We start from the raw sequence: 23541 nt of genomic DNA, 5'->3' as shown, positions 1-23541 counted from the left end.
CAAAAATCTTTTTTAATTAAACAAATAAATGTAATAAAAATGTACATATGTACTCTGTTTAGAGCCCTGAGTTTATAGTTTGCTTTAATTCAGCATGTTAAAAACCATACATATCAATGCCATTTTTATTCATTTTTCTAAATTCTACTTTTGCTTTATTCTTCTCAGGACCATGACTTTTGAGAAAACTTAAGATTTTAGAAACGTGAAAATTTGCCCAACTTATCTATAATACCAAGAAATTCATGACAGAATTTTAACACTGTGATAAAATGGATCAAATAAATCGCTAAAATACTTTTTTATCTGAATCAATTTCTTTATAATCTCTCTAATAATACCATCAGAAATTCTGTTAATATAATATATATGCCTTTCTATGAAGAACAAAAGGTATTAACTCAAAATATACTTAAATTTTTTTTTCATTTTAATGTTATTGCAAGAAACCTTTCATAGAAATAGAATTTAGAATTTTGTTTTTCATCATGGTCATAACAGCAAAATGGGTGTTTTTGTTATCAATTATTCTAATATTTTAGCCATTTTACTTCCAAATCGTCAGTTCATTCCATAAAACACTAAAACAATTTTTAAAATTATATTTTATCTTTGAACTCAAGTTAAGAATATGTTTTATATCTTACTTTTAAGGACATAATTTACTTAGATGACTTAATAGGAGAGTTAAAGAACACATAAGATCAAATAATTTAGGTTATTTTGTTGTTTATACTGTGCATGATGTTGGAATAAAGAATTCTAACAGAATGCGGGCATATTAATTAGGCTCTTTTAGTTTTTGAGAGCCAGAAACTCTTGAAGTTGAAGGCAGGGGAGAGCATTTAGCTTCAAACATTGCTCAAACAATAAAATCAAGGACTTAGTCTATACCATTCTATCTTCCAGAATCATAATTGCCTTAATTCTCTGGCGGGCTCCCACAACATGTGAAGTGATTTTTGTATACCTTTTTTGGAGCTAGAGTGGAAGAGCAAAAAGAGAAGTTTCTCAAAGGGATGCTTGATAGGTAAACATTACAGAGAAGACAACTTAATTTTTTTGGCAAGCATCCGTTTGTGATTTGTCATTTATAGCCCTAATAAAATATGTATGTAGAAATTCATCACCCATTGAGTTCCCATTGAAAGTCAGCTTCTTCAAATGGAAACTTTCATTACATTGTCCTTCCTTCTCACCTGTCCTGCCTTTAATATTCTCTTCACACGCTCATTTGAACCCCATATTCATTGTTAAGATTCCCTATTTTTAAGATAACCATGGAAATGATGTGAATAAGTCCCAAGTGAATAGTAGCATAAATCTTTTTAATGATATCAAGGTGTTTCTCATAAGTATATAATTTTCTTTCTATCTATACTCAGTTATCTTTCATATTTGATTTTTTTGCTACAATGATATTTCTCCAGGTTCTTCAATCCTATACTTATGAGATGCAAACATATAAGAAGTGACCAGGGTCATATGAAAGAAAGTTTTTAGCAAATAGTGTAACTTTTCAGTGTAGCCCCAAACTCCTATCCAGCAGCCTTTGAGCAGACAGGGTTTGTGGTTGTTGCTGTTTGTTTGTTTGTCTCATTTTAGAGGTGTGGGAACATGATTTAAAAATTATAACAGTTGCAAATATTAAAATCCTGAAAGATTTTACTTAAAGATCTGAAAGTTTAGCTTCTTTTGACAAGTCATACGATTAGCAGCCCTGGAACCGAGCCCCGCAGTGATCAAGCTAAGCTGTCACTGGCCCTATAAACAGCACACATGCTGTCCGGTTTGTCACAGCATCACTCACTTCACTGGTGGCCCCTGTGACAGCTAAAATCACTACTTGGGCACGATCTTCCTTGCTTACGGAGTCAAGGTTAGACATTGATCCTTGTAAAGAAGAGCTAATCTGTCCACATCTGTTTATGTTTTCATTTATGTATAGTAACAGACAGACTAGAGGTAGTTGAAAAAATTCTGTAGGTTCAGCATTTTCCATGGGATTAATATTCTTGCAAATGTTGTAATGCAATTACATTAAATTTTCTCTCATCTTTTCTGCATTTACTGCAACTTCTCAGAGAACAAAACATCTGCTGTCCCACCTAGAGCCTTTTCTTTGCATATTTCAGGAATAATTAGTGTATTTATTTATTTATTTATTTTACAGATGGTACAGAGTTGTAAAAAATAACCTACACTTTTAGATACAGGTTATTTGTATAGCATTTGTTTAGCAAGATGGTCAAAAAACAAAACAAAACAAATATAGTTGAGTACCCTATATTTGTAGTTTGAAGAAAATATTACACTGTGGGACTGGGAAATTCTCCATGCCTTTGAGTAGCATTTTACAATCAACACCTCTCCCCTTTTCAGGATATCGAATCCTTAACAGGAGGTCTGACTGGTTCTAAGGGGGCTGATCCACCGGTAAGTTAGCTTCTTCATTAAATTTAATTATTGACGAATTTCATTATGTACACACCAGTTCATCCGACAGTTACTTGTATGCAGTTTGTCATATAGGTAACTTTTTGAAATATATAGCTATTGCAGTAACTAATTCAAAAGTGTCAACTTGCTTGTGATGTCATGTGGTGTTTTAAAAAGTTTTAATAACTCATAAAATTCTTTTCCATGTATTGACTCTAAAAATAAGAATAAAGTCTTCATTAGAATATGTAACTATTTTATGTCCTATTAATGGGCTATATCAAAAGTCAAAACCTTTGGAACTTGAGATTTTATCATTCTAAATGTGAATGTATGATCTGGGTTGCAACACATTTTCTAGTTACTGAAAAATTATTTTTTCGCCCCATTTAGTCAACAGTATTGATTCTTTTTTTTTTAAATAGAGGAATGTGATTTTATTTCTCCAGTCTGCAAATTAACAAACTTTTAAAAAGAACCAAATTATTAGAATAATAGGTAGGATCATAGAGGTATTTCTCACTCTACTAGGTCAAAAGAAAAGAATACAAGGATAGAAAGAAGACAAGCTTTCTAAGATCTGTTTAGTCTACAATCGATATGAAAAGGTAGCCTTTGGAGCCACAAAAAAGATTAAATCATAGTTGATTACATTTGTTCCCAAAGGAATCAGTCTTGCTCATGGCCGTAAGCGACAACTCAAATGTCCATGTGCAGCACCAGGGTCCCTGAACAAAGAGCCTTCTTTCCGTTTTGGCTCACCCCACCAAGGATATAGACATGTCCAGCAGCAACATCATAACAAATGTTCCTCCTGTTTCAGGGTGAGACATCCACTCATTAGAGCAGAAAAGGACTCCTGGAGAGAAATAGGGGGGAGTGTTCCCCACCAAAGCAGCCGAGACCCCCAGAAAGATAGTATTCCTGTGTTTCTGTCTTGGAGATGAGCTGATGCTGAAGTCAACTGGTTATAACAATTCTGGTTTGAACATGAAACACCCACTGGGTGTAACAAGGTGCTGGGCTGTGCATGGGTTGATGAGGCAGGAGCAGCCAGGCTAGCACAAAGTCAGAGGTCCTTTCTTCTAGTGTTGGGTCCACTTGATGCTCTTAAGGTCAATGCCATCCTGCACCATCTCCCAGAGAGGGCTCATTTCTCGAAGACGCTTCACATGGTGAATGCATTTTTCCACTGTATAGCCCACTTACTCCTCTGTAGTGAAACGGCCAATGCCAAACCTGATAGAAGAGTGAGCTAAGTCCTCATCAGCACCAATTGCTCAAAGGACATAAGAGGGCTCCAGGGATGCAGAGGTGCAGGCACTCCCCGAAGGTAAGGCAGCATCCTTGAGTGCCATCAGTAGACTCTCCCCTTCCACGTAGGCAAAGGAGAGGTTGATAGAGCCTGGGTAATGGTGCTCAGGGTCCCCATTCATCACCACATCTGGAAGGCTCTTCATTATCTTCTGTGTCAACCGCTCTGCTAACTTTGAAATTCGCTTGCGGTCGTACTGCATCTCTAGCTGTGCCACTTCACACGCGGCTCCCAGCTCCACCACCAAGGGTGTGGGCACTGTCCCAGACCGCATACCCCGCTCCTGCCCGCCTCCACTCTGCAGGGCCTCTACACGCACATGGGGCCGGCGGCGGATGTAGATGGCACCAACCCCTTTGGGACCATAGATTTTGTGACCACTGATGCTCCTGAGATCAATTTTCATGTCGTTGACGTCAAGCGGGATTTTTCCAACAGCCTGGGCTATGTCGGTATGGAAATAGATCTTTCTGGAACTGCAAATCCGCCCTATTTCTGCAATGGGCTGCTTCACTCCAGTCTCATTGTTCACAGTCATGACTGAGACCAGGCTGGTATCGGGCTGAATGGCAGCTTCCAGGTCCTTCAGGTCAATAATCCCACTCTTCTTCACTGGGAGGTAGGTGACCTGAAAGCCCTCAGCTTCCAGTGAACGGCAGGAGTCCAAGACACATTTGTGTTCTGTCTGGGTGGTGATCAAGTGCTTTTTCGGTGACCTGTAAAACCTGGCCACCCCCTTAATTGCTATGTTATTGGATTCAGTAGCACCACTAGTGAAAATGATCTCACGAGGATCTGCCCCAATGAGAGATGCTACTTGCTGGAGAGCACGTTCCATGGCTGCCTCACTTTCCCAGCCATAAGCATGTGCCTGGGAGTGTGGGTTCCCATAGTAATTGACAAGGTAAGGGAGCATAGCATCAAGCACCCGAGGGTCCAGAGGAGTTGTAGCTTGCACATCCATGTACAGAGGTCGCAGCACTGACTCCACCTCTGGAGCAGTGGCTGTATCTGCGGGAACAGCAGACTGGGGAGCATGGTCTAAAACGCACAGGCGCAGACCCCGAGTGGGCGCTTCGGCTCACAGGCCCGGAGTGACGGGCACCCGCCTCCAAGCTGTTCGGAGCAGCATCGTCTCGAAGGCACAGTCCCTAGCCCTAAGCGATTGCAGAACAGTATTGATTCTTGATATCTGTTTCTTTCTTACTTTATCTAGGAAGCGTCTAGAAAATTAGAAAAAAATATTCTACCTAGGGAGCTTCTAGAAAATTAGAAAAAGTTTTAGAGAATTATCATTTTTAAGCAACAGTCTATCTTGTATTGGAACATCTTGGTCCTTTCCGTGATGTATGATTTTAGAAAACATTAATTAATATAACAGTTCTGTGATTTCATGTTTGAAGTACGAACATGAACTCATGCTATATGTCTAAAGTAAGAAGATTCAGCTCATTTCAGCAAATAGAATGCATTCATTTTTATCACTTCTTTTTTACTTAGAATTTTGACTTTTAATGTGGAACAAACAGAACCCAATGTTATCCATATTTAGCTAGGCTTCATCTAGGCATCTAGGTATCTAGGTAGAGTACATTATTACATTACAACACCATTGTTAAAAAGATAACTCTCAACTGTAGGTCTCTCTTCTGTCTCCCTTTCAAGTGTCTCATGATGTTATTTAATCTTCATCAAATTGCTCCTAAAGTAGGCTGCACAATACATTTTAGTTCTTTTCCTGATTTTACTGTCTTAGTTTATGCAAGAATTTAAAAAAAGTATTGTCTTCAGCTAACTGCTTATGTTTAGTTCCTGAACCTAATAGATTGCAGTATAAGACAAGATGAAATATAAGTCAGAGCAGAAAGTATATTGTGACAGGACATATGGCCAGCCCTATAGATTATATAGATGATTACTTATGTGATGTAGTTTCACCCAGCTGCCTTGCACAGTGCTTGTACATAGCATCCAACATTTATTAGGAAAGAAAATTCCTTTCCTTCAAAATATCTTTCTCACCTGTTCCCTGCTTCTGGAAAGAATTCTGCAATTAAGATCAATCACTTTTTTAAAAGGATTTGTCTCTTTTTTAAAACAAAACTCAACACCTCTCTTCTGTGAGTGGTGATAAAACTCTTACCCTTTATTGACAAGTTAAAATAATCTAGTTTATCATGTCCTGTTAAGAAAGCATCTTTCCAAACATGAAAGATTAAATGGGCATAAAACCTAATTATTCAAAGAAGCCCCTTACAGGGGAAAAAGGTCCCAGAAGGGCAAGATGGTGTCCGGAAGTCAAACCTAATCAACTTCTTTCCCATTAGCCAAATGTAAAGTCTGTATGTGCATGTGTATTTACTATATATATATAATTTTTCTGTAGATATAATTTAAAATATTGTGAGTACAGGTTCTCTTTTGGGCATGCCGTACTATGATGACAGGTATTTTGTACTGCTGCCTACATTTTCTGAAATTCAGTGATCGTGCTTACTTTATAATATTTTGTAGAGATGAGAACATCATGGAAATTTCAGAGTACATAAGAGTTTAGGCAATCGGGGGAGGGGGTGGTAAAAGTACACATTAATTTAATGTCTCCCATTGTTAAGGAACAATCTGGAGTATATTACCCGGAGCTGTGTAATAAAATCATTTTTAGTGCTCTCTAAAGCTTATATAAAATAGTCTTAAGCATGAAGTTGAAATGATAATAGTATTCTAGGATTACTTAAGTCATTTAAAAATAAGGCTTTGAATAAATGTATTGTTTTACCCCCCAAGATAAAAAGCTAAAAGTTGGATTAAATTATACATAACGTAAACCTATTTTAAGTTTTATATTTCTATTTTCTTTCTTTAAAAATGCCATTGCCATAGATCATGTAAATAATACTATCCATTACATATTCCTAAAGTTATTCCTTTTGTATAAATATTTACAATGTATTTCTAAACCTTTTCCATGATGAAATTTTCACTGGTAAGAAATTGAAAGCTCTATAATTTTTACTCATTGAACAGAATATAAAAATTGCTGAATGAATTGTCCCATTTTCTTACCAGTATAATGAAATCTTAGATACATCTTTAAATGTAAATGGTATATTTAAAAATTGCAATTTTTTTCTGTGGGTAAGCATGAATATTATTCCTGAAGCATAAGAAAAAAGTGAATTTTGCACTTTTAAAAATACCAAGCACATATAAAAGTTGTGTCAAATTTTTCAAATGTCATTATAAATAAATTTGCATATTACATATCTAGTAGGAATAAATTTGAGGAGCTCCAGAAACCTAGTTTGCATTAATATTTTAAAAAATAAATGCTAAGTAGGTATTTTAAAAATTCAAGTAGTCTCAGTTTTAATGCTAATAATGAAAGAATAACTCATTAATAATTTTCAGGGACTTTCTAATGGCTTTCTCCTGAAAAGGATTTCAGAAAGCATGTTTTTAAACTCAGAAACTAAAAATTACTTGCTGCAGCAAATAAAACTTGCAGATTTTTCTAAATCACACAGTTATCATAAAAAAATCCTCTCTCAGTGAGAAAACTATTATCTGTTAAATGTTAACTTAAAATTTTCTTTGAAAAATTGTATCAGATATTCTACATTTGGCATGTTTTTCATTCACAAAAATTGAGTCACAGGTTAACCTTCAGTGAAAAAACATAGCATACATTTATGTATAAAATAAAGGGAATGAAAATAGGTAATTAAAATCTAAAGGTAAAATATTAAGTAGTGCTTTATAAAAAATTAAACCATTTTGCCACAGTGTTTTGAGTTTTAATTATCAACAATATTAAAATGTAAAAACTTGTGGACTATAAAGGTATCAAGGTGTTCTACATGATCAAATCGTCATCCAGGCTTTAGGAAGGCCAGGGGAGGGTCTTAAGCAACTTAGCTTCAGAGAACCAACACGGTCTTTGGACACTGAAACCCTGGGGTACAAAGCAGGAACCTTTTACTCAACTGTACCAGCTGTACTCGGTATTTGGAGAGCTGTGGATATGCACTTCCATGTGGAACCAGGACAATGACAGATTCATTTTCTGTCTTGAGCCAGGGAGCCAGTGACATAAAGGTGTTGGCCAGCCCCTGGCCAGGAATTAGGATTTGTCCCAGGCTGTGGGCTAGGTTTAAGGTGGGATTGAGTAGCTCAGCTTGGCCACAAATGTTAAGTTTAGTGATATAGACCCAAGCAGACTAACATGCACAGTGAGGGAAGTTTCTCTCTTTAAAAAAATTTATTAAACGTATTGGGATAACATTGGTTAATTGGGTTATATAAACTTCAAGTGTACAATTCTATAATGCATCACCTGAATATTGTATTGTGTGCTCAGCATCCAAATTTAAGGCTCCTCTGTCACAATATATTTGACCTCTTTTAACCTCCTGTGCCTCCCCCACCTCCTTTGACTTTGGTAACCAGCATACAGTTTGTCTGTGTCTATGAGATTTTTGTTCGTTTGTTCATTTGCTGCTTTCTGTTTTATATTCCATATATGAGTGGAACCATGTTTCTTATCTTTTTCTGTATGAATTATTTTACTTACCCTGATAGTCTCAAGAGCCATCCATATTGTTGCAAATGGCAATATTTCATCCTTTCTTATGGCTGAGTAGTATTACATTTTATATATGTACCACATCTTTATCCAATCATCCATCGACGGACACTTGATATCTTGGCTGCCTTGAATAATGCTGCAATGAACATGGGGTACCTATATATTTACTAATAAATGTTTTCAATTTTTTTAGCAGATAATCAGAAAAGGGATCGCTGAGCCATATGGTAGCTCTATTCTTATTTTTTTGAGGGACCTCCATTATGTTCTCCGTAGTTGCTGTACCAGGTTATATTCCCACCAACAGTATATGAGGGTTCCATTTTCTCTACAACCTCTTCCACACTTATTATTTCCAACACTTGACTAGGGATAATAGCCATTCTAACAGGTAGGAGGTGATATTTCACTGTGGTTTTGATTTGCATTTCTTTTATAGCTAATGGAGTTGAGAATCTTTTCATGTATCTGTTGACCATTTGTGTGTCTTGGGAGAAATGTCTAAAGAAATGATCAACAAAATAAAAAGCAACCAACTGAATGGGAGAAAATATTCACAAATAATACCCCTGATGAGGGGCTGATATCCACGGTATACAAAGAACCCATGTAACTTAAAAACAAATAAACAGATGATAAAATTAAAAATGGTCAGAGGACCCAAGTTTCTCTTTTTAATTTTGCTTAAGAAATATTCTGATTATTAAATAGCTATTTATTTTCTTACCATTTCTGGTTTGTTTTAAGAATTAGTAGAGACAGATCTAAGAAGGAGTAACATGGGCCAAATCCTAGACTATGGGAAACATTCCATGTTGGTCATATGTGGAAGTGTGATATTTTAGCGTGCCTTTATCAGTGTTTCAATTAAGTTCACTTCGTTGCCTCATTTAGAATTTACAGCAAGAAAGCCACTAGGGGTATTTAGTTCTTTCCTTGTATTTCTTTCTATTTGTTACCTTGGAGTAATAAGAACTATAAACTTGCTTCCTTCACAACTTGGTACTTTTAATTGTTCTAAGTTTCCTTTATCCAAATGCTAATGGTTCTCTTTAGTTCTGAAGTGTGATTAAAAAGCCATTCCCAATCTAATTCTTATCCTTGGGCTTGATGTGTACACTGTCTTGAACATTCTCCAGCTCTATTCATTTTTCCTCCACTGAGGAGCCAGAATTGTACATTCCATATTTTTGTACTTTCTGTTCTCATTTTAATGGTCTTCCTGATGGTTCATAGCAATTTGAGTAAACACTCCACAGAATTTAAACAAATTTAATTTCCTGAGGATGCTGTTTAGACCATGGTATATATTTTTCAAATTTTAGATCATCTTAAAATTTAAGTCTCCAAAACTGATTTTAATTGGATTATTCAGAAAATGCCAATGTTCTAGTTGAAATGTGCTAAACTTCTGGTTCACTTTGGAAAAACAAAGGCAAAAATACAGTTTTATATTTCAGAATCTTACAATACAGTGAAGCAGTCAGGTTAGTAAAAACCAATTGCAATATAATATAAGCAAAAGGATGAGATGAAAGCAAGAGGATTATGTAATCCAATTGATGGAGATGAAAAGGGGCTGGAGAATAAAAGAAGGTAAATAAAAGGAAATAAGGTGATAATTGCATGATGATTCAAACTTTGCCCACTGAGGAAGGTGGAGCATGGCATTTTAAGAAGAGGATATTTCCTGCATAGATCAAAAAATAAGAAAATAACTTATTGTATGATATAAACTAGAGGATAGGAAGTAGTGTTGAGACAGAAGGTAGAAGGTTGTCAGGGCAAGAACTAAGACATGTCATAGAAAGAATTTGTACTCTATATTAAAGATCATGAGGACCCATAATATAGAAACATTTTTTTGGCTCTGGGTAGAGAGTGATTTAGAGAAGAGGCTAAAGGGGAGAGACCAGTGAAAAGACTTTTCTAGTCAACCAAAGCAGGCATGATGAAAATGATAATGGTAACTTTGGGAGGTGTCTATCTTATTATATTATAAAACTAATTGAGGGTAATACCTCAGTAGAAAGTGAACATTTTATTTTGAGTAAAGCACTAAATTATTAATATGAGTCTATAGAGTAACAGTGAGTATAGAGAAGAATGGACTGGTACTTGAGATATTAAGGACGTAATGATACACAAGAGTAAGTTGTGGTTTAGAGAGAGGAGAATGAGACTTATTGAGAAGTCAAGGGTGACTTTTTAACTTTGTGGTTTGGCAATTGAATGGATGAAATTACCATACATAGGATAAGAATCCCATGAACTGGAGAATTTTTGGAAGGGGGATGATGAGTTCAGTTTTGGATGCATTAAATTGAGCTTACAGATTTTGGCAATACATAAATGATTTTGGAATTTAAAGGTGATATCTAATTTATAGCCATACTGAGTAGTTAATAGAAGCTATTGGGGTTGATGAAATCGCCTCCCCCAAAATGTATCCTGAGTGAGAAGAGAGTTCAAAAGATAAGAGAGTTCTTCCCTGAGAAAAGCATTAAATAAAAATCAGATGAAAGGGAAAGAAAGGAGGAAGTGTAATCCTCAAAAAAAGATAACACAGAGATGAATACAAGGAATTAACACCAGGAAGATGTGGAATCATGAACGACAGGGTCAAGAGAGGGTGGCAAAAGGATTTATTGACAGTTTCATGAGGTTGAGAGTCCAAGAACAAAGTACCCATTGAATTTTAGCAAGATAAAGGGAACCTAGGCAAGAGTAATTTTAGTGGAGCAATTCAAGTAGAATCAAGTTTCCAGTGGTTTGAAAGATTAAATAGAAGATAAGAATTGGATTAAGTGGCTATAAAAAATCAATTTAAAATGCTTAATCATGAAAGAAGCAGGAGGGAATAGCAACCAATATAGAACGTGAGGTTAAGAAACTATTACTTTAAACAGAGAAACTTTGAGTGTGTTGAAACATGTGGAAAACACATACAGAGGGAGAAGAATTTACTGAGGAAAGATAAGTTAATTGACAGAGCAGTAGATAAGGCAGAAAAGGATGGTCTCCAGGACATGTTTTATAAAAAGAGTCTCTTCAAATATGAAATGAGGGTAGAAGAAAGAATGGGAGCTGATGCAAACATATTTGTAGATGGGGATCTTACCAAATTGAAAGTTTCCATTTAATAACTTTTATTTTCCTCGCAAGTAATAAAGCTAATTAGCTGACAATGGCAGGGGACAGGATGGGATCTGGTGTTCCAGAAATGTGGAGATTTATCTAGCATGATAGATTGTAGAAGAACCAGGTAAACCATAGATAGATTAGTGGCAAGTGTTTGAGGTCCATTTGTGGTTGTAAGCAGTGAATTCGTAGTGGTTATAAATGACTCAGGTGATTGCCCACTCCCCGCACTCCACAACAGTGCTGTGTAGCTCAGGTGTGGGGGTTGGGGAGAATGCCTATAGCCTCGTAGATTTCAGGTTGCTGTCGGCTGGGCCATTGCTGTGCAATGCCAATAGGACTAGATTACAATAATGTTGTAAAGTCTAAGCTGAATAAGAACTGCAGTGAAGATAGAAAAGAATTGATAAGGCAGAGAATTACAGTCTGAATGAATCTGAAAAACAGGAGGAATGAGCAAAGTAAGAAGGATAGAAGATTTTGGTGAGAGAGTAGGATGCTTGGTTTAAGTATTTCAGGACCTGGACAATTCCAGGTTCTATAAGATCCAGGTTGCCGTCATGGAAATGGGTCATGGAAAAGGACAGAAAGAAACTCTGAAACTGATGATGTCAAGAACCTGAGAGGTCAGCGTTGGATGGATTATATATGTGGGCTCTGCAGTCTTTCCTACCCATATTCATTCCCCTGATAATCAAAACCTGCTTTACAACTTACATACCAGCTAGACACTGATAACTGAAAAATTTACATCTCTAGACCGGATCCCTTCCCTGAACTTCAGAATTTTGTATCCAATTAAATACATATTTGGCATATCTACTTGCATATCCAATAAGAATTTAAAGCATAACAAGTTAAAAAGTGAGATGATCTTGTCACTTTCCACAAATCTCCTGCAGATTTCCTGGTATCAGTTAATGGCTACTTCATGCTACTATTTCCAAGAGTCAAAGTCTTCAAGTCGTCCTTGTAGGTTCTATCTTCATAATTTATCCAGAATCCCACCAATTCTCATCACCCCTGCAAAACTATATCCCTGATCAAATCCACCATCCTTTCTCACATGTCCATTTTTCAGTGAACCAAGGATAAATTTCTTAAAATATAAGTCAGAACGTCACATCTAGTTTAAATCTTTGTTGGCTTTCTATCAGAAAAAAAAAAAATCTCCGAAGTCCGTAGGGTGGTTTCTAAGGCCCTGCATGACTTTTTCCCTTGCAGTGCTTCTAGGAACTCATCTACTTCCCATTCCTAGCTCATTTCTCTTAGATTATACTAACAATTTTGCTGTCCCTTTACTCAGGCAAGCACTTGCTATCATTCCTTCTGCTTTCCATGCTGTCTCCACAGATATCCCTGTGGCTTACATCCTTACTTTCTTTATGTTTCTGTTCAAATGTTACTTTAACAGAGAGATCATCATGAACACTCATTATTTTTCTCCCTGCTCCTACGTGTTTATTGTTTGTTTTGTTTTACTAGAATACAAACTCTACATGAGTAGAGGCTCTGTCTCTTTTGTTCACTATTATATTCCAAAGCTGTACCTGTTTTATGAGCTCCTCAATATATATTTGCTGAATGAATGAATGAGGACAACTATTCTTAAGCACATGATATATATAATCACATTTGTGTGCTTAAGATGATAACACTATGTGCTGGTTGGGTAGCCTGATTGGTTAGAGCGTCATTCTGTTACTCCAAGGTTGTGGGTTCAATCCCCAGTCGGGGCACATGCAAGAACCAACCAATGAATGCATAAATAAGTGAAATAACAAATTTCTCTCTCTCATGTCAATTTAAAAAGGTGATAACACTAGCGAAATACTGCATGACAGAGATTGAAGCTGTTATAATAATTCTGGGATGAGATTATATGGATGTACTTCAGACTATGGTAGTTGTAGTAAGAATTAAAATTGCAGAGAATAAAATCTTACCAGAGCACTATAAATAGAAACTTAGAGTGGGAAAAAATAGGACTGAAGGATAACATCAAATGTTGGCCTCCAGAAAAAATATGAAATCAGAAGGATATAGTTTGGATACTGTATATCTTATTTATTCATCATGTTTAATATCACTATATATCAGCCTCTTGAAAGCAGGGATTTCTGCCTGATTTCTAGCTGGAGCCCCAATGCTCTGAACATGCCTGGCACATAGTAGGCCTTCAATAAATATTTAATGAGCAAATTAATAAACTAAGCATGATAATACTAGTAAGTCTTCAGATGAAAAAAATGTGAAGGAGCATTTGCAAACTTCAATAAATAAGAGAGGAGTAGATATGAAATGGGGCTTCCATTGTTGAATCAGAATTTTATTTAAAGACTCAAAGCATATTACCATTGGTAATAAGTATCCCCACGATCTATGGAGAAGTGCTAGACATACCACAAACTTAGTAATTGCTGCAGTAGTAATAGTCCTGGATGTGTAAATCATCGCCTTTAGCCTCTCTGAAACAATGAGAAAGGACTCATTAGCAGAGTTTCAGCTGGTATGGAGTCCTGCAGGATTTTTGTGGAGAAGACAAGGGTTTGCTTCTCCAAATCCAACTGAGGGTAGACCCAAAGCAATGACTCATAGATGGCCTTTCTGTATTGGGATATATCTATTCATCAGCTAAATCAGCATGTGACTCCATGGAATAGATGTGCAGGCAGAAAAAAATTACTGTGTATCCCATGCATAAAACTGTATCAGGTGTTCCTATGTGCCAGTGTAGGTATGGCTGGAAAGAAAGAAATCAACATCATTAATTAATTAATTATTTCAACTTGTCAAAATACATACTTAAAATGTTGGTGGCATGAATGGAGAGCTAGTCAAAATAATATGCAGGAATTTTACTATGAGAGAAACATGATGCTTAGCATATATGATACCGAAAGATCTCCATAGTTGGTAATTTCCTACTCATTAATGCATTACCGATTAGAAATATTTAAACACCTATATTTCAACACAATCAAAATACTTAATTGAAGGGTACATTAGAATGTGGGTTCCAATATTCAGAAGTTTAAATTATGTTTAATATGAAAGTGAGCAAAGAGATATGAATTATAAGGTAATACCTGAAAGCTGGGTTTAAAATAACACTGCATGTGGAAAGCATTTTTGAGATCTACCAACATATTGTTTCACTGATGATTAATGTGATGGGAAACATTTTAGAAATGACTTCTTTTCCAGTATTGGTCAAGTTATTTGGGAAGCTCAGAGTAATAAAACAATACTTATTGGAAACATTCTTACTTGTTACCTACTATTAATTTCTAATTAATCTATAAGAATAAATTTACTTGAAATTTTGTGAAGGAAAACAAATATGTTAATGAAAAAGGACTAAATAAAATAAGTCAGGAACTTGCGTTATTTCAAAGATATATTGTTTTTGTTAATAAAACATTGACACATATATATAAAGATATACTTAGTTTCAGATAATAAAAAAATAAAATAAAGTTTAATATGAATTATTTTAATTTACTTCTCTTTGCTTTCCAAAATACCCATCATAATTCAGCCAAAAATAATAATATAATTTCAACTACAGATATTGCATATATTTTTTCTATTTTTTCTATTTGTTTAATTACATCATACATAAATTTATTTGTATATGTGTGTGCATATACTTATATATAGCATATATAAACACATGAATATATACAAAAGATATAAAATATATATTTATACATATTTCCTTTCACAAAAAAGGACAGATATTTTAGTTTCTTGAGTCCATGACTAAACAAAAGAGTGGTTTCTAATTAGACTGTTCTTTTCTAACACAATAAAGTGGGACTATTTTTATTCTTGATCAAAGATGCATATAATTAGGTTTAGCTGAAAAAACAGATGGGAAAATACAGCTTTATGCATATAATTGCTCATTAAAATGTGAAAAATATAAAGTAAAAAAATAAAGGTTTAATTAGAAAGCATATTTGTAATACCTTGTGTGTACTCATGACTATTCTGGGCACTTTAGAAAAAATAAAAGATAACAACTCAGTGCTATAGATATTTGCACTCTAACTGGTTAACAATTGTTTCTTTTAAAAAAGTGATCCATAAGTGTAAAACAGATTATATAGAGGTAAGTAATTACTTTTGTGTATAGAGAAATAATAATGATAAGTATATTTTAAGGGATTTTATTTTTATTTTCTGAGAAGACTTATTTTATTTTATTTTTTATTTTTTAAAGATTTTATTTACTCATTTTTAGAGAGATGGGGAGGGAGAGAGAGAGAAACATTGATGTGTGGGAGATACATCAATTAGTTGCCTCTCACTTTTCCCCCAACTGGGGACCTGGCCATAACCCAGGCATGTGCCCTGAATGGGGATCGAACCAGCAACCTTTCGGTTCTTAGGCCAGCACTCAATCCACTGAGTCACACCAGCCAGGGATGGGAAGACTTATATTAACAGGTAAATGTTGAACCAGGTCTTAAAGAACTAAGTTGCATCAAATTAAAATGTTATTTTGAGTAAAGGCAAATCAAGGGTCTTTCTCCTCCTGGTATCCCAAAGTAGTTCAAGTCTATACTTATTTATTTTTAGAGAGAGGGGAAGGGAGGGAGGCAGAGATGGAGAGAAATATCCATACGTCAGAAAAACATTGATTGGTTGCCTCTCTCAAACTCCCAACCAAGGACCTGGCCTGCAACCCAGGCATATGTCCTGACTGGGAATTGAACCAGTGATGTTTTGGTTTGTGGAAAGATGCCCATTCCACTGAGCCACACCAGTCAGGGCTCTACAGGCTTTAGCAACTAATAAAACTGGCTGCTGCCACTTGTTTACAGTACATCCATTTAAATTTAATTGTCAAAGTTATTTAGACTATAAAATTAAATCTTGTTTTTAATATCTTTTTAAAATTATATATGGGATTTTTTTTAAATAGGAAGTCCTAAGCACCCCCCGTGTGCTTGTGTATTCATAAGACTCAATGAGTTTAGGCTACTGGGTGTGCTTGCACCCAGCTGACTTTCTAAGTGGACAATTCCACTTAGAAAGGGTCTAGTGGACAATTCCAGCACAACATGAAGCAACATGATATCCACCCAGTTGGGATGCTAATGTTGCTTTTTCAGGCATCCCAATGTGGTGACTGATTCTCTCTCCTTCAGCAAGATAAGAAAGTTTTCTGAGAATTTGCCTCCTTTTCACTATTAGTATTTATTCATCATAGCTTGGTTGGGTAAGAAACTACGACCTTCTTCGACTTGGCATCCTCCCATTTGCTCTCATTGAGCTTCCAGAGGAGGCAGCATTTAGGGCTTCCTTGCCCTCTAGAACTAGTCTCCATGGGAAGGAACATTTATCTGGAAGGAAAATAATTTGCTCTAGCTACCTCTCAGTAACTATTATAGATTGTCTTTTTCAAATGCATACAGTCCGGGAAACATGAAACAGCAAAATGTAAATGCTTGATATTGCATGCATATTTTTTCCACTTGGTGTTAATTATAATCACTATGGACACTTTAAAAAGATACTGGAATATATATATACATATGGTGTTTGTGTGTGTGTGTATGTACACACCTATTACATATGCATACATATGTAATGATGGGAATGGCATCTGGTTGCCTTTACCACATTCTATTTATTTATAAGCAAATCACACAAATATAAGGACCACTTCTGTCTGACATATAAGGCCAGAAAAATTATAAATTAAATTTTTTGTGATTTTGCCTCCTTTGTCAAATATTAATTTACTCTAAATGTTTGGGTTTATTTCTGGGCTCTCTAGTATGTTCCATTGACCTATATATCTGTTTTTATGGCAATACTGCACTCTTTTGATTACTGTGGCCTTGTATTATAATTTGATACCATGTAGCATGACTCCTCCTACTTTGTCCTTCTTTCTCAACATTGCTGGTGCTATTTGGGGTCTTTTGTGGTTACATATATGTTTTTGAAATATCTGTCTGCTTCTGTGAAACACACCCTTAGTATCTTGATAGGAATTGTGTTGAATCTATAGATTGCTTTGGGTAGTGTGGGCATTTTAATGAGGTAATTCTTCTTATCCATGAACACGGTATAGGCTTTCACTTATTTTTGTTTCCTTTAATTTCTTCCTTGAGTGTTTTATAATTTTCCAATACAGGCCTTTTACATATTTGGTTAGGTTTATTCCTAGGTATTTTTTTTTAAGCAATTGTGAATGTGATTGTTTTCTTAGTTTCCCTTTCTGATAGTTCATTACTGGTGTATAAAAATGCAACTGATTTCTGGTTATTTATTTTGTATCCTGCTACTTTATACTTTACTGAATTCATTTATTGTTTCTAGCAGATTTTTTGTGGGATCCTTAGGGTCCTGTACATACAGTATCATGTCATCTGCAGATAATGACAGTTTTACTTCTTTTTTTCCAATTTTGAAAAGATGTAAAATTAATAGTTTAAAAACATTTGTTTAATGTTTACAATTCAGTGAATGTAGTTCACCATGTTGACAAATAGAGAAAAATCATATGATTATCTACATAGATGCAGACGAAATATAGATATGTATTTGGCATTTATAATGATACACTTTTATATGATAGACTGAGCATATAATTAAAATTATGTAATGTTTAATATCATTATATATTAATACAGTAATTATTTCTAATGGTAATATTTCCACACCTAGCAATAGAAGTGAAATTCCTTATTAATTAATTAGTTAATGTCTTTATTTTAACCAAATATTTATTAAATAATTTTTGCCAGGAACTCAACTATTTTCCCTGTTCTCGCACACTCATGAGAGTCTCTTCTTTTAAAATATTGCCAGTTCTCCATACATACTCACTATATAGGAAATATTACTCTATATTTATTAAATTATTTATACATCAAAATATTTATACATCAGTATTTATACACAGAGTACTGTACACTTATGAAAATATATAGTTGGATTTATTTCTACTTAATAATAAACATTTTTCTCTCACCTTTCTTTCTTTCCTTCCCTTTTATTTAAACGAACATAATAGTTATTCCAGATCTATGCTTAACAGCTACAATTGTATCTAATTTTTACAATTAATTTAATATAATTACCGGATCATATAAACTTATTTTTTGGCCAACCATACTAAATTAATGAAATGAAAAAATTTCAAAGAAATGTGATTTTTACCCTAGTTTGAATTTTTTGCAAGTGAAAAAAAGAGGATGGATTATTATAAATACATTATACTTCTTGGATATAATAAGTATATTATACTTCCTGGATAATAGGAGTATGAAAATTTTTGCAAAAATGAATATACTCATACATATTTAAAATTTTTATTAAAAAGCATTAACAAGTGTTAACACTTATGATATGAAAGATAACGAGCATGAGAATTAAGATTTAAAAAGTAATATTCAGCCCTGGCTGATGTGGCTCAGTGGACTGCATGCTGGCCTGTGAAGCAAAGGGTCACTGGTTCAATTCCCAGTCAAGGCACATACCTGGGTTGTGGGCCAGGTTCCCAGTAGGGAGCACGTGAGAGGCAACTACACATTGATGTTTCTCTGCCTCTCTTTCTCCCTCCTTTCCCCCCTCTCTAAAAATAAATAAATAAAAATTTTAAAACAATAAAAATAAAAAGTAATATTCATTTATTTTGCTACTCTTTGCAGAACTTTAATTCTAAAAACACACACCAAAATGCATGCATTATTACTAATAATTTGGTATGGAATTTATGCTAGTATGATTTTGAAATGTTGATAAATGCTTTTTGACTCAGAAATCCCACTTCTGGGACTATATCCAAAGGAACCCAAAACACTAATTCGAAAGAACATAAGCACCCCTATGTTCGTTGCACCGTTATTTACAAACATTAAGATATGGAAGCAGCCCAAGTGTCCATCAGTAGATGAGTGGAAAAAACAAGTGGGACAGTTACACAATGGAACACCACTCATCCATTAAAAAAAAAGAAAATTTTACCCTTTGTGACAGTTTGGATGGACTTGAAGAATGTTATGCTACATGATGTATGCCAGTGAAAGACAAATACCATGTGATTTCACTCATATGTGGAATCTAATGAACAAACTGAACTAAGAAACAAAACAGAGATGGACTCATAGAGAGCAGGATGACAGCTAAGGGGGGAGGGGACATAGGGGAGTGGTTGGCGGAGGAGAGAAAGAACAAAAAGGAAAAAGAACTAATGGATATGGACACCAGTGTGGTGATGGCTGGTGGGGGAGGGGTTGGTAAAAGGGGACTAAATAGCAATGGAAAAAAAAAACAATATAAAAAAATAAAAATGTATAGACTAAAAAACAAAATAGATATTGATAAATGTCTGGAACTTGTTTCTTGTAACTATGTTTTATCTTATGCTTTTAATATCAGGATTTAATACCTCTCATCCTAAAAAAAATCAGGTATAAAATAGCCTTTATCTGGTATTGTATTTAGTATTAAGCTCAGGAATGCAGTTGATATCTTGGATCATATGGTAGGACTTCCTTCCTTCCTTCTTTCCTTCCTTCCTTCCTTCCTTCCTTCCTTCCTTCCTTCCTTCCTTCCTTCCTTCCTTCCTTGCTTCCTCCTTCCCTCCCTCCCTCTGTCCTTTCCTCCCTTCCTTCCTTTTCTCCTTCCTTCCATCCTTTAAAATTCTTTTTTCAATTGTTGTTCAGTTAGTTGTCCCGCCTTTATTCCCCATGGTTCACCCCTACTCTGTCCCCACCCCCACTCCCACAGTCAATCCTCCCCATTGTCCATGCCCATGAGTCTTCTATCTGTGTGCCTTTGCTTATGTACAGATCAATTTCTTTTGGAGCATTAATCAGCTCTTTGCTCATCAAAACAAGTCTTAATTTGCTCATCAAAACTAGATGATGTTGGATGTCATAAGAAACTCAGAAAGAATGCCATGTTCTAACCTTTAAGAAATCTAATTATAAAATTGTCAAGACATTAAATTCACGTCTTTTAATGCTTTTTAAGCAACTTTAAATATTTATTTGGGCATAAAGTATTTAATTTGCAAGATATTGTAGGAGGAAATCTTGCTGCATATACTTAAAAAGAAGTCACATTTATATTAATGTTGGAGATGTGCCAAGAATTCAATTAATACTGTGTTTCTAAAGTGTAACTATAAAAATAGAGGTTTTGCTAAAGTCTACAAAGGTCTTTATTTAGATGTTGCGTTAAGTAGAATACCCATAGCCAGTCATCTAACTCTCTTATTGTTTGCTGTCAGGCTTGGATTTAATAAGAATGACTGAGAAAACTACTTTCTTTATTACTTCTTAACATGCTATCCCTAAAAACCCTGGCAAGCTAGGGTTTTTTTTAAAAAAGCCAAAAAAATCGTTTTTGTTTTTCTTACCCTATCAAAGAATTCTATAATCCTCCACTTCAATTAATAGACTAACAGTTTTATGTTAAACTTTTTAGAATATTTGATTTTTTCCCGTTCCACAGCTTATGTAATACAAAGTGCTATTGCCTTGTGCCTGCCTTTTCCCATTTCATTGTTTCCTCATATTTTGTCCTTGATACCCATTTAGATTTATAGATATTTCTGTTCATTTTCTTTTCTTCTTCACTTGTACTCTTCATTCTTCCATTGATTTTACTATTCTTCTCCATTTCTTAAATACTCCAGTTGTTTCTTGCTAACATCCTTTCAACACATGTCATGGCAAAGTTAAATTAATTAAGACGTATTTCCATGTTCTCAAATGATTACATAGAATGTGTGCATGTGCATGCACAAACACATGCTACTATGTATTTTCTTTTATAATTATATATTTATGTTTATTATGTATCTATCTATATGTCATATGCTACATATAAAATATGCCACTAAAATTGTACGCATTTGGTGTGAAGGAAACAATGGTGAACTGTTACCAAGAGTACAAGACCAGGTCAAAGAAGCTCTCCCTGAGAAAGTGACTTAAAACAATGAACAATTTAGAATAGATGACAAATGTTCTGGGCAGATGTAATAACATGAAGTGTGTAGTGAGGTAAATGGTGCCTACCTCAAGTTTATGTTTATCCAGAATCTTCGAATGTGAGCTTATTTGAAAATACAGTCTTCATAGATGCAATTATTAGGATCTTGAGATAAAATCATGAATATAGTTGGACTTCAAATCTAATGATTATGGCATCTTCATAAGAAGAGGATAGCACATGGGAAACGTTCAGAGTAGAATGCAATGTGTAAATGGAGACAGATTGGAGTCATGCACCGACATGTCAAAGATTGCCAAGAACCATCAGGAGCTAGGAGAGAAACATGAAGATTCTCCCTCAGAGTTTCCAGAAAGAACCAAACCTCCTTGACAACTTGATTTCAGACTTCAGGCATCCAGAACTCTGAGTGATTTAATCTCTGTCTGAAAGTTCCAAAATTTGAATAACTTGCATTTCTCTGTGTCCGGTTGTGTGGGATTTCTTTTTTCTTCCTGTATGTCTTGCAATTATGATTAAATACTAAATGTTGTGTTGAAAAAGAAGAAGACACTGAGGTAAATTATATGTATCCATAACCATGTATATTTATAAATGGTCACCTGTCTTTATCAGGCCATTATTTTAGGGAGTTGAGCTGGTAGTAGTTGAGGGTGATTTGAGCTTTAATGACATTTTTACTGCAACACATGCTTAAAATTTCTCTATTTTCAACTGCATCTATGTTGTATTTTGTATGAGTTTTTAAATGCCAGAGTGTTTGTCTAAGTGTTCCTGTTCTACCCTCAACTTTCAGAAGACTCTGCATGGCCTGTGCTAAAATGGGGCGGCGAAGACTCTTTCCTTTCTTGTGCTTTCTGGCACAATGGACCCCTGTTGCTTGTTGCTCATTGCAAGGCTCCGCATGGGAGTCATGGGAAGAGGATACTAGGGCTTCATAGGCCTGCTTCCCCAGCTTCAGTCTGAAGCTGGTTCTGTGTCCCAAGCCTCAGGACCCGGCTTTTCTCCATTTTCCTGCCCTTTCCCAGTGGATTTTGGGTTTTCTACCTTTTCTCCAAGGCAGCAGATCTCTGTCTTGAATCAGTGGGTGTTTTTACAAGCTAGTCTCCTGCCCTTTTCCCACAGTAATAGAATTCTTGTTTAATCATTGACGAGTCCCGGGTTTCTTGCACCTCTCCCAAAGGCAGATTTTTCAAAATCTGTTGGGAGTTCTGGTTAGAGGAGGTGGATTTCTATTCCCTCCCCGTAGCAGCTGACCTTGGCTTGGGAGTAAGGGGTGAGAGGATTGTGGCAGCCAACCTTCACCTGGCACTCACAGAAGGGTCTCCTTCCTCTGTCACAGCTGACATTTGTTATCAAAGCAGAACCAGATGTTAGATGCTAGAAGAATTTTTTGTCCTTACACCAGTTGCAGATGTCTTTTTCTCTTTTCATGCCTATCCCCAAGCAGTAGTTGAACACGTCTTGCAAAAGAACTGGTAGTCAAGCAGGTGTAGATACCCCTTGGGCAGGGGGTGCCCAAGAATTCTGACCTCTCATAATAGCCCATGCTAAGCTTTTAAGAATTAGTTAAAATGTGTATTTATTCTTTGCCTACTTTTATGGCTGCTTTCACTTGTATCCCATGTTCTGCCAAAAATTAAACAGTTTGTGTATCTTGTGTTTCTTAGAGGGGCTTGTTAACATTAGAAACTTGGTCCATCTGCATATCTGGCATCTTCAGTTCTCTAAATATTCAATAAAAATTTATGTTCCTTTTTTTCAGATCACTTGGTTCTTCACTCTTAGCAAGGGAGCAATGTTCTCTGAACACTTTCAATATCCTAAGTGGAAATAGAACTTCTCATCTAAATTATTTTTTCCAGTACTTGGTAAAAGAAGAATATATTATTCTTCCTTAGGTTACTAGCTAAATTCTTTGGCTTATGCTAAGGACTGATAGGAACAAAATAATGTAACATTTTGAACTTTAAAATAGGCTTCAGGAAGGTGAGATTGCAGTACTCTGAGAGGCTTGAAGGAACTGAGGGTGTTAAAGAAATAGCACATTCAAACTTTCTACCTCATACTC

General features: G+C 35.3%; 1 protein-coding gene and 1 pseudogene across 3 annotated transcripts in view; one reads left to right on the top strand and one right to left on the bottom strand.

Annotated features, from left to right (window-relative positions):
- The window catches only part of PPFIA2 (PTPRF interacting protein alpha 2), a 446295-nt gene that overhangs the window by 79834 nt on the left and 342920 nt on the right, over nt 1-23541 (top strand). The window contains exon 3 of one of the 3 annotated variants that reach the window (XM_054580167.1): nt 2383-2436. The exons of the other annotated variants lie outside the window; for them this stretch is intronic. Coding sequence (XP_054436142.1) covers nt 2383-2436 — 54 coding nt within the window. The remainder of the gene's footprint in view (nt 1-2382; nt 2437-23541) is intronic. 3 annotated transcript variants of the gene reach the window in all.
- Nucleotides 3368-4886, bottom strand: LOC129075924 (cysteine desulfurase-like; annotated as a pseudogene).

Source organism: Pteronotus mesoamericanus, unplaced genomic scaffold, assembly GCF_021234165.1.
Source record: "Pteronotus mesoamericanus isolate MK-2021 breed Mesoamerican mustached bat unplaced genomic scaffold, CSHL_Meso_final contig_56, whole genome shotgun sequence".
Lineage (NCBI taxonomy): Eukaryota > Metazoa > Chordata > Mammalia > Chiroptera > Mormoopidae > Pteronotus > Pteronotus mesoamericanus.
Note: the sequence above shows the minus strand (reverse complement) of the source record. Positions and strands in the feature narration are given on the sequence as shown.